This window comes from Nasonia vitripennis, chromosome 1, assembly GCF_009193385.2.
Source record: "Nasonia vitripennis strain AsymCx chromosome 1, Nvit_psr_1.1, whole genome shotgun sequence".
Taxonomy (NCBI): Eukaryota; Metazoa; Arthropoda; class Insecta; order Hymenoptera; family Pteromalidae; genus Nasonia; species Nasonia vitripennis.
This window is the reverse complement of record NC_045757.1, coordinates 26,474,641-26,487,233: the sequence shown is the minus strand read 5'-3', so window position 1 is coordinate 26,487,233 and position 12,593 is coordinate 26,474,641. Positions and strand designations below refer to the sequence as shown.

At 37.9% G+C, this 12,593-nt stretch overlaps 2 protein-coding genes across 3 annotated transcripts in view; one reads left to right on the top strand and one right to left on the bottom strand.

Moving 5' to 3' along the window:
- The window catches only part of LOC100680372 (adhesion G protein-coupled receptor L4), a 155,891-nt gene that overhangs the window by 88,216 nt on the left and 55,082 nt on the right, over window positions 1–12,593 (top strand). The window lies entirely within an intron of this gene.
- LOC116415731 lies at window positions 3,767–5,627 on the bottom strand. Of its 2 annotated transcripts, none has more exons than XM_031920788.2 (3): window positions 4,850–5,627; window positions 4,694–4,765; window positions 3,767–4,528 (listed from the first exon to the last, which is right to left on the bottom strand). In XM_031920788.2, the coding sequence occupies exons 2-3, from the start codon at window positions 4,758–4,760 to the stop codon at window positions 4,080–4,082; spliced, it is 516 nt and encodes a 171-aa protein (XP_031776648.1). In that variant the 5' UTR covers window positions 4,761–4,765; window positions 4,850–5,627; the 3' UTR covers window positions 3,767–4,079. The 2 variants fall into 2 exon arrangements, with proteins under 2 accessions (XP_031776648.1, XP_031776649.1); XM_031920789.2 differs by having other exon boundaries at window positions 4,065–4,528; window positions 4,841–4,964.

Below are 12,593 nucleotides of genomic sequence, written 5' to 3'. Positions count from 1 at the left end.
CCATTAAGCGTTGCGCCCAGCTGGCTAACCTGCATTTTTCTAACGGCATACTCTAACGTTAAGTTGAACAGCACCGTAGAGAGCCCATTCCCTTGTTTTAAACCATCGCGTATCATAAAGGGTTCTGATACATTACCGCCTACTCGGACCTTTCCCGTGCTTCCGTTCAGACATATTTGAATTAATCTCACGAGTTTTTTCGGTACACCGAGAAGTACTAGAATTTGATACATTTTGCTTCGCTTAATAGAGTCGTACGCTTTTTTAAAATCTATAAATAGTTGGTGTATGGTTTCGCAAAATTCCCACTTTTTCTCTAACAACTGTCTTATGGTAAACATTTGATCGCTCGTCGATCTGTTGCGCCGAAATCCGCACTGATAATCTCCTACTATATCTTCCGCGAATGGAGTGAGTCTAGCTTGTATTACGTTTGACAGAACTTTGTAGCACGTTGCTAAAAGTGCAATACCCCTATAGTTATTGCAGTCTGTCTTATCCCCCTTTTTAAAAATCGGTATAATGATAGATTCCTTCCAATTTTCGGGTATTGTTTCATTTTTCCAGATGGCACATACTAGTTTATAGATTTTGAAAGTGAGCTCGACGCCCCCATATTTGAGTAACTCAGCTGGTATAGAGTCATTTCCCGCGGCTATGTTGTTTTTTAGTTTTTTAATCGCGGCCTCTACTTCTTGGTAGCTCGGTTCCTCCACGTGGGGTTCAGCAGTGTGAATTTCGTCCCCTAATTCTTCGCTATTTTCGTGCACGTTTAATAATTTATCGAAATAATTTTTCCACAGCGACAGTAATTCGTTGTCATTTGTTACGAGGTCCCCGTTTTCGTCCTTCATCAATTGCGCTCTACTCCTAAAACCCTTTCTGATGGCGTTAATCCCTCTGTACATTTCGCGGGGGTTATTTTCCTTACTGTTAGTTTCTATTCTCCTAATAAGATTCTTTTGATACTCCCGCTTCTTATTTCTGTAGATCGCGCTCGTCCGTTTCCTTACGTTAGAATACTCTTCTACGGTCCTATCGCTTCTATTTTGTAAGCTATCTAATTTAGCCTTTTTGCGCCTTTCAAACCAGAGTTCGCACTCTTCGTCGAACCATGGTTTGCTCTCTGGCTTTTTCTTTTTACCCAGTACTTTGTTCGCGGCCTCTTTTACCGTTTTTTCGATGTCCCCCCATAAGCTATTCGGTTCGTCATTCCCCTCCGGCGATGTGTTTGCTTCTTCAAGTGCCTGAAACCTGTTATTAATTTCTATCTGGTACCTAATTCGCTCTGTTCTATTTCGTAGTTTCTCAATATCGAAGCTTTCTACCTTGTTTGCTCGTTTACTATTTTGATTCGTTACTAGTCTAGCTCTTAATTTGGCTACTAATAGGAAGTGGTCCGAGTCGCTATCTGCCCCTCTGTAAGCCCTTACGTCAAGAACATTAGTATGACGTCTTTTTTCAATGAGGAAATGATCAATTTGGTTCTGTGTGGCCCCGTCCGGCGATGTCCACGTTGCCTTGTGTATGTTCTTGTGCTTAAAACACGTAGTTTTGATTATAAGGTCTTTTGCCGCCACGAAATTTATGACCCTAATACCGTTATCATTGCTGGTTTCGTGCAGGCTTTCCTTCCCTATAGTAGGCCTAAACATTTCCTCCCTACCTATTTTAGCATTGAAATCGCCTAATACTATTCTTGTGTCGTAAGACGTGAACTGGTCGATTACCTGCTCTAAAGTTTCGTAATAGAGATCCTTAGCTTCTTCTTCTTTGTGCTCCGTAGGACAGTGTACATTAATAAATACATATCTATACCATTCACCTTCGATAATGATGTACGAGAGCCTATCATTGACGGATTTGAAACTTTTAACCGAATGTATGATGCTTTTGCTTACGAGAAATCCGGTGCCTAGAGATCCCCCACTCCCGGCCCCATATAGGTACGTGAAGTTACCCGATGCTAGTACTCCGCCATCTGGCCACCGCGATTTCTGTATTGCTACCAAATCTAGATTGTACCTATTAGCTTCCTTTACGAGTTCTTTAAACGCACCTGCTCTATATAGACTGCGAACATTCCAAGTTCCGACCCTTAAGTCCCTTTTGGTTCGGATTTGATTTTTTTGAGCCATGATGTTGTGTTAAACCCGCGCGCTTCGGATCCTGTTCCGCTCGCAGGTGAGTCCACCGTTCTAGAGGTGATAACCCCCATACCTCTCTAGAACTAAGTATGAGAGCTTTCCGACTTTGACGAGGACAGTGTCAATTCGTCGTCAGACACACTACGGTTTCATTCTCGCATCCTAACGCCCCCCTGCAAGGCAGCGCGCCTTCGCTGGCATCGTTACCGCGTAAGACCAGGTGACGAATCATTCTACACATCCCCTTTCGGGGCAGCTGTCATCGCTCCCGCATCCTCCTCGGCAGCAGGATTTTGGCCCATTTTTGTAATGTGTGATGAAAGAGATAGATTGAGAGATGAGAGATAATGTGAAGTGTTTTTGTTGTTGTGGTGCTTGCGTAGTGTTTCTAGATGAATGCGTTCGACAGTGTGGGCTCATCACACCCACGCCTGTTCCTATCGGCTGTCCGCGGCTGCTTATTCAATTTATTCGCAGCTAACCTCTTTCCCAGGGGCTGTTCCTCTATCCGCAACCTAAGGACGCGCTGTGTAGTGGTGATAGGCACCCACCCGTCCGATCTGGACGACAACGCCCAAGACCCGCTTAGGGTAGCGGCATTGTAACAGAGAAGGGCTCTATCTACTAGGTTATAAATAATGTTGCGTTTTAATTGAATTGTGTGGTTTGAATTGAAATTTATAACTCTATTAGTATTTGTGGGTTTTTGGTAACAATTTGTAATAATACTATTATTATTTATTGTTAATGTGACATCAAGAAAAGAAATCATCTTATTATTTTGTAGTTCATGTGTAAAATGTAAGTGTCTATTGTAACTATTAAATTTGTTTAAAACTAAGTCAAGCTCGTCTTCTCTCACACAAAGAATTGTATCGTCAACATATCTAAAATAGAACAAAGGTGAGACATTATAATTGTTTTTTAATTCACTAAGAACTGTAGTTTCTAAGTCCTCCATAACAATATCAGCAAACAACGGAGAAAACGGAGAGCCCATGGGTGTACCAAAGATTTGTTTGTAAATTATATTGTTAAACTGAAAATATGTATTCTCAAAAAGGAATTTGACTATGGTTCTTATATTGTCAAACGGAATTTTTGAATTACTTTGTATATTATGAAAACGTTTGTCTAAACTGTATAACACTAATTCTAACGGTATGTTAGTGAACAAAGAGGTCACATCGAAAGAAACCAAAATGTATCCATGAGGAATGTATATATAGGTTACTTTTTCTTTTAAAGCAAAACTATTGTCGATATGTGAAGAGGGATTTTTAAAAACAAGTCTGAGAGTTTTATCAATGATATTAGCTAAAAAGTGTGTCGGACTATTGACAGTTGAAATAATTGGTCTTAAAGGTACATCTTTTTTGTGAATCTTAGGTAATCCATAAGCTCTGGGAAGAACAGTATTAGTTTGTGTTAATTTATATCTATCATATTTGAAATCTAAATAATCACTATCATTTAGATCAGATAAAATCCAGATAAGATAGATCAGATAAGTCCAAAAACTGCATTCTTAAAATATATTCTATATTATATATATAGATATATATATATATATATATATATATATATATATATATATATATATATATATATAATATATATTTCTTATACGGCTTCCACAGACTGATAACACTTACGACAAGAGAGACACGTTTGTCTCTTGTGATATTATTTATTTAATTATTATGGTATGACCATTAAGTTTTTCGACTGCTGTGCAACAATTATATTAATGATTTCTATATTTTGTAAGAATAATTTTATACATTTATAATTTTTTCTGTTTTAATAAAGGCTTGAAGAGGTCCCCACCAGGGACGAAACGTTGCCGTTTATTTATGAATTTGAGTTAAAGAAAATTTTTTTGAGAAACCAGGGTTATCCTACCACTTTTGTCCGTCCAAAAACTTTATTCTAAAAATATGGATGGGAATAATAACATTCTGAATAATATATTTTATCTAAATTGACTTCGCTCACTTTATTCATAACATGAACTGGTTCATCGGTACACCTAATTGAGTTCGGATAACTCGCACTGAATTTCCCAAAACTGTGTATATTAAAATCGCCGTCAATTGCCGTTAAAAAAGTTGTATGAATACTCAATACGTAGGTAGAGAGTTCAAATTTCATGCTTAGATTGTGTCCAGGACATGAGAGATACAGTCTTATGTCTGGTCGTTCCTTATCATCCGAAGAAAAGAAAAGGCAAAAATCGTTTTTGATGATAATAAGATAGCGGATTTCTGGTTTCTGCTTAGCGTATGTAAATATAAGTGGTCCTGTAGCAGATTCAATATTTAATACATCATAACGTGCGGAACTCAGTGCTTGAAGTTCACATTTGGATTCACCATTTCCTAAAATTAATAAGTATATATGCATTTATTAAAGTAGCAAATTTTCTTTGAATTAGCGTTTTGATAAATATTGAAATTCGATTTATATTAATAAAACTGAATATAATGTGGAATGCATTCTCTGTAAGCTGTATGATAGAAGTTACAATTGACGTGGAAACTTACTTATCAGCAGGAAGAAGAAAACAAAGATAATGCAGGCTTTATCGCACCTCAATATCGCACCTACCATCTTTGCTGCAGTTAATAAAAATACATTATAGAATAATAGTATAGTATTAACTAAATTATTTATAAGCGTTATTTCTTTACACTGTTTACATTTTGCTGAAGTAGTTACCGATGTACATAAATGTCGCTTGTCAAAAATTAATTTAAAATTGCAGACTCAGCGTTTATAACAATTTAATAACTTGTCTGGTTGAAAGTACGATATCAACTATCGTTATCTTAAGAAGCCAGCAAGTTACAGAGCAGGTGATAAAGAGCTTATCGAGTGGTATTTTTTTATTTAGTTTTAATACATTTTTGCGATATTTTATAAATCCATGAAGTGAAAATGTACTCATTGCTTTTGCGCATACACAATAGCGGCCGTTTAGCTCGATTTTATTCAAAATTACACTAACTTACAAGACGGAAAACCACGGTTATTAATTCTATTTCGCGGTTATCGTGGGCAAACTAGTTTATTCACTAGATTCGCTTAGACGGCACAAAGTATTCGGTCGCAGCTCAACCACGAGCCCAACCCCCTCTAAAATACAAAGTAAAATACTCGGCGTAAATCAAAAAGTTTAGAGTGTACTTTCGCAAGTTCCATGGTTACACTGAATTGAGAAATCGGGTGCCAAGTGGAGGGGCATAAAACAGTTCCACCGTCATTTGAATTCGAACTTCACTTATTTCTCTTACTACATTTTTTCCCGAACGCGCTTCTATTTTTGTCTGGCGCTCTCGCGTCTCCTTGTGTCAAAAACAGCGCGCGTTGGCGAAAAACTTTTTTAATATCTCGAGAGTCGTAGTTTTACGTATTCCCGAAAAAGAGTACTACGAAAATATCCGAAACGTCCTACTTCTTGTTTCAAAAACATATACTAATTTTAAATATGAAATTGAACTTCTTATACTACGATATTATCTTCTTATCTTTTCATTTTCTTCATATACGTGCAGCTGAATGAAAGACGAAAAATCGCAATGCAAAGCAATCCGATAATGAAGCACTTTATAAACATTAAATCAAGCCGTGCGCCCAGACAGTTACAAATTACATCCTCCTTCAAACGGCCTTTCCTCGTACAAACAAAGCCGGCGCGCATACTAAGCCAAAGAAAGGAACTCATCGCTTAAAGATCGCCTCAATTAGCGCAGTCCCACCGGCCGCCTCGTCCGTGCTAATCCCATACACGTCCAATCTCTCAGTAGCTAGCCACCCTTGACGTACAGCTGCACACATACACGCACGCACACCCACGTCCACTTTCCAGCTCGCAAAACAATACCAGCCGAGGCGGGCTTCGATCTCATTTACTCGGGCTGATCCTCCGCGAGATAGTATAGCTCGCGTCAATTTCTCCGACGAGAGGAGAGAGCCAGGTTGCAGAGAGAGAGAGAGAGAGAGAGAGAGAGAGAGAGAGAGAGAGAGAGAGAGAGAGAGAGAGAGAGAGAGGGTGAAACAGTGGCTATTGTCATGGGCGACGCCCTGGTACAATAGCAACGCGCTGGAACAATGCACGGGAGGGTTGCATTGTTAGCTGGCTTTGTCATGCGCGCAAGGTAGAGGCCACTTGTAGCTCTTTTCTCGCATCGGCGCTTTTTTGCCACGGAAGGAGGGAAAGTTGCTTTCCGCCTCCTTCTTCTTCTTCGATCTCCTCCTTCTTCTCCTTATTCCTCGCGGCGACGGCAAGTCCCGAAAGGATGAATTATTCAGAATCGGCCGTCTCTCCGCATATAGCCTCCTTTACTTCATGCCTGATGGCTTCGGGCGCGCTTTCTCCAACTGCGGCATTCCGCTCAGGCCAGCGAGTGTATAATATGGACTTTCTCTGCGTGAGGGAGAGGGATTGGAAGAGAGTGGATGAAGGGCTTGCGCTATGGCTGAGAGCAATAAAAGTCGGATAAAATTAATTGATGGCTCCGACGAGAGATGGATTCGCGCGTCACCGAAGACTCGCGGGGGAAATGGATACCAGTTTCGAGGACGAATGCGATTCGCTCATAGATGTATGTACGTGGGGAATCTCTCCTTTTTACATTCTGCGGTCGACCTAGATGCTTCCGGTTAAGTTGCAGTCTTAACAACTTATAGATGTATGTGGGCTGGAAGGATACGCAGTGAATGAAGATTAAAATTTAATCTTCATTCACTATTTAATATCGGGGTAGAATCGTTGAAAGTATCTCCATTTCGATGGAATTAAGGTAATTAATTATTACCTGAAGTCAACCCACGATGGATTGATGCATAGTGGAATATAAAATTTTAGCAACGTTTATTTGATTTACAAAATTATCAAGACACCGCTGCCTCAAAATCCCGCATAATAGTGTCATCCGCACAACAATATTACTCCCCTCCGAAAATCATATATCCACTCTCGGGATGAATCCTCGCTCGCAAAAAGAAGCCAGGCCCGTAAAAATAAAACGGACAATAATGCACGCTGAAGGTTTCGCGCTTGCCCAGGTAACATGGGATGAAATTTTTAATAAAATCGACAGAAAAAATAGCACAATTCTTACAGATGACTTTAATGCTCATCATAAAAATTGGAACTCTCTAGAAAACGATACTAACGGCAATAGGTTATGTGAAAGCATTACCAAATCAAATATGTTTTTACATAATCAAAATACCTACACACACGTCCAGCCTAATAAATGCACCTTTTCTAATTTAGATCTAATATTTTCCTCCGCAAATATTTCAAACAAAATTGATGTCAGAGTCAATGATGAAACCTGGGGCTCTGACCACTTTCCGATATTCATCGATATATCCATAGAGAAAAGCATATATCATAAAAAATCCTTTAATTTCTAATGGGTAAGAACTAATTGGGAAAAAGTCATCGAAAATTTGAATGAAAATTACTCACAATTTCTAACCGCTGATTACGATAATCTAACTGCTAGCGAAAAATACACTGTATTTACCGATATATTGTCAAATGCAATAAAATCCAACACACCCAAAAAGAAATTCGTAAACAATAAAATTCACAGAAATCCAGCGCCTTGGTGGGACTCGGAGTGCGATCAAATTAAAAGACTTAGAAAAGCCGCATACAAAAAGTGGGAATTTTCTAAAAACGATAGCGATTTTGTTGAATATAAAAAATTATGCACATTAGCTAAAAAAACTTTTAAAAAGAAAAAGAAAGAAAACTATATTAGATTTGCAGGAAACATTGATTTTCACACAGATCAGAAATATGTCTGGGACACATCCAGGATATTAAAAAATGCCTGGGTAAAAGTAAAACCACGCCATAACCCCCAGAACCACCAAGACCAAGAGAAAATCTACACAGCATTAGACAAAATCAGTCCTCCCTGGTGCCCAACGGATCCAGACTGGCTACCTACTTATAACGAAAACGAATTTTTAGATTCTCCGTTCGACTTCATCGAATTCAATGTAGTCCTTGATTATAAAAACACTCGCTCAACTTGTGGCATTGATGGACTTGATTATGATACTCTCCAAAGACTGCCAATAAATTACAAATTAATTTTATTAGATATATTTAATGAAATATATAGTACTAATGCTTATCCGACAGAGTGGAATAAAACCTACGTCCACTTCATCCAAAAATCTGATGGTAAAAGTGTAAGACCGATTAGTTTATCTTCTTGCTCATGCAAATTATTTGAAACAATGTTGAAAAATAAGTTACAATGGTGGGCTGAATTTAATAATATTCTTCCAAGAAGTCAGTCTGGATTCCGAAAAGGACAATCGACTATCGATAACTTGATCAATCTAACCTTGAACGTAGAGGAAGCTTTTAGTCAAAAAAGGGATCTCCTAGCAGCGTTCTTGGATGTCAATGGCGCGTTTGATAATGTGAATATTGAAATTCTATTACAACAATTGGCAACAATTGGGTGTCCTACTAGAATTATCAAGTTTATCAAGTTCCTTACCTATGAAAGAATAACTTATACTGAAACACTTGGCGAACAAATTAGGTTTGTATATAAAGGCGTGCCTCAGTGCGGCGTATTAAGCCCTCTTTTGTACAACATCTATGTAGCGAAAATTTGCGAAAACATACCTAAAAGCGTTACTGTTTCTCAGTTTGCGGACGACATTGCGGTATACTGCAAAAGACCTTGTACAAAATAGTCCAAAAGTCTATTAGAAAAAGCAATTGCCTCGATACATAGTAATTTATATAAACTTGGACTAGAACTCTCACCACATAAAACCGTATTTATCCACTTCAACAAACGCAATATTCAACCGGGACAAACAGAGATAAAAGTAAACAACATAACAGTCAAGTCTAGCAAATCCGCTAGATTCCTAGGAATTATTATTGATCATAAGCTTTCTTTCAAAGACCAAATTGATCTAATCCACAAAAAATGTTTTAAAGCTTTAAACATCGTAAAATTTCTAAGGGGAACGTGGTGGGGTTCAAACCCCAACACCCTAATCATATTATACAAAAGTTTTGTAAGATCAATTATAGACTACGGCTGTTTTGTTTATTTCCCGACTCAAAAACAAGAAATAGAAAAACTCGAAAAGATTCAGTATGCCGCAATTAGATTAGCTCTTGGCTATATGATAAGTACTCCTACAAACATCTTAATAGCAGAATCCAAAATGCAATTCATACAAGAACGTATGAAATTCTTATGTAAGAACTATCTTTACAAAATATACACAAATGAAAAGACACTCGTACACAACACGATAAACTATTTCAATAAACTTCTCAAAAATAAAAACAAAAAGCGTAAAATTAGAACTAGCCTATTACGAAATTGTATAGAAAATGTTTACAGCTCTACAGACAAGATATACTCTCAAGACAATTACAATATATATAAATACCAATACAATGTTTTAATCAACAATATTAATATAAATGTGGAACTAGGCAAACAGTTACAAACACGTAAAAATCCCAACCTAATCATTAACGATATCATAGCCAACGAGAATGCTAACATTTTCTATACAGATGGCAGTAAATCCGACAACTCAATATCGGTAGGAAGCGCTTGCATTTGCGACAACTTAAATCAATCTGTTACATATAGCATTAATAAACTTGCTTCAATATTCACTGCCGAATGAATAGCGATAAGAAGTGCAATAGACATCGCTTTACAACATACTGAACGCAACGCGCTCGTTTTCACAGACTCATTAAGTGCACTATTATCTCTAAAATATCCCAATTTATCAATAAAAACAAATCCTTATATACTCGAAATAAAGAATAAAATTTACGAATTCACATCTAAGACGTCTTATAAAAAGGAAATTAAGCTCTACTGGATTCCTGCACATATTGGAATAGGTGGAAACGAGCGTGCGGATACTCTTGCAAAGGACGCAGCTACTAAATGCGTAGATAATAATTGTATAAAAATCCCCTACACAGACTTGAAAGAATCAATCAAAACAGAGTCAGTGAAAAACACATTTGATATAATAAAAAACGAAGGACAAAAAAAGGGCATAATTTATTTCAACAACTTTTTCAATTACCGTAGCAAACCTTGGTTTGCAAACAAAAATCTGACACGAGAATTAATTGTAATCATAAATAGATGCAGATCAGGCCACCACAGTCTAGCATCCTCACTTTCTCGTATAGGTCTAAAAGAAAACCCTCAATGTCAATGCGGCTTCGAAAATCAAGACGTCAACCATATACTGTGGCAATGTCACTTATTTAATAAGGAACGTCAAGTATTTATAGACGAACTGCGCAAACAGAACATATTCCTACCAAATACGTACACTTCATTATTGTCAAACCCATCTGCGATAATTTGTAAAATATTGTACTCGTTCGTTAAAGCTTGCGAAATCTTAATTTAACATAAGTTTATAAGTATATATAATATCACAACTTTGTTCATTTATTGTACTGCAAAATAACTCTGTATAAGATGTTAAAATTGCTTAAATAAATAAAAAAAACAATGCGCGCTGAAAAATGTGAGTACACAAGCTTATATATAAGAAACGAAGGAGGATCATAGATCTCTCGGCGCGCTTCTGGAGCTTTATCACCGCTGGAAAATGAGCGAGGCGCGCAAAGTGCTCTAACAAACTTAAAATGAACAAGGGGAGGGCGCGGCGAGTTCTTGCCTTGGCACACTCGGCCGTGAAAAAGTCGCGGCCACTAACACACAAGCAGTGTTCCTGAGTATAGCTGTATAGATTCACAACTGTAGCTTACCGTCGCGCCATTTCTCTCGCTCGAGGCCTGAATTATTCATCGGGCAATGAGAAACAGCGCTCGCTTTCTCTCCTCGCTTTTCAGCGACTGACTCGCTTCGATTTTCGCACGGCGATCGATCCTCGCTTCGAACGAAGTATTGGGATTCTTGTACTCGTGCGCGATGCACGTGTGTGCAGTGCGAGAAAGCACGGGACTTTCGGAAATTCGATTTCGCGCTGGCTGCGCTCGTCGCGACTTTTATGGAGCCGAGAACGTGACGAAGGGCGCCCGCGTAAATATGAGGCTTTTCTCGCGCGGATGAATATTTCAGGCGGTCGGAATGAAAATAGAACGTCTACTTAGAGAAATGAGACTGGCCGCGATAAATTGGAATGTCTGATATCGAAAGATACTCTCTGCCATAGGTGTATTATTTGCTGCGTGTTTGCTTCGAGGTGTGGTATGTTGAGGAAGGGTAAAAGTGATTTATGTTTCAGAGCTGATCAAGAATTTACTCTTTGCCGTGTAGTGTAGTTTAGTTAAAGTATAGGGTGCGATGCACTTTAATCACGATCGAGATGTATGGGCAATCTGAATATTTGATTATCTAGATCGTTCATTTTCTTTGTATAAAAATAGCATTTGACGAATCCAGAAAACTCAAAGTGTAGAAGTTGAAAAAAATGCTGCCAATATTTTCTTACATTTTTTTGATTTTGTTATAACTGGTTGAATTCTTCCTCAAAAATCAAGAAGCTAATTATACTTTGAATTTGCTAGATAACCTATACATGTTTTACGAATCTTTCTATTATATTAGTTGATCCGTTATTAATGCTTATGTATATGAGTATTCTATTTTAAAAATTTGAATTAGATCTTTCTAATTACGATAGCATTTTGCTGAAAAATTGCTCCTTCAGTAAGTTAATTAAGATTAAAAACTAATTTCTGATTTTTTTTTTTATTTTTAGCTTCCCCGACTCTCTTTTTTTAAAACTCAATCGATTTCCAACAATCGCAGTAATTGCTAGTTATGGAAGATTATAATGTACAAAATAACTATTGAATCCTATACTAAACGCCATTATGTGGCGTTTGGTATAGTAGGTAAGATGTAAGTATATTTTGATCCAAATCAATGAAATATTGCATCAAGTATGCTTTATAAAGCTGTTTTAAATTCCTCTTTTATTTCGAATGAAGTTATAAACATTCAAAGCTAATATACGCATCAGCTCCACAAAATGATTTATAATACCCGTCAAAATATAATCGCAGCTCACAGCTGGTATGTCGAAATAATGGATTTAATTTGAATACAGAGTACACCACGTCCACGCATGAATTTTCAAGCGCATCGCCGGACGCACACAACCAGAGAGTGTGCACTCCCGGAACAATCGAATGAAGCCCGTCAGGCAGAACGAAAATAAAGCACACGTTCATATACACGTCACAGTTTCTGGGTTTACTTTTCGGCCGTCAGTTTCGTTTCGACGCGCTTTCCATCAATGGAGAAACAGCTCATGCATGAGCACATCCACGTGCAACGCGCGAAAGTGTACAGACTATATGCAAAATAGGCTAGCTGCGGCGGCCACGTGTGTGTGCTCAGTTCGAGCTTCGAATGCATGCGAGCATTC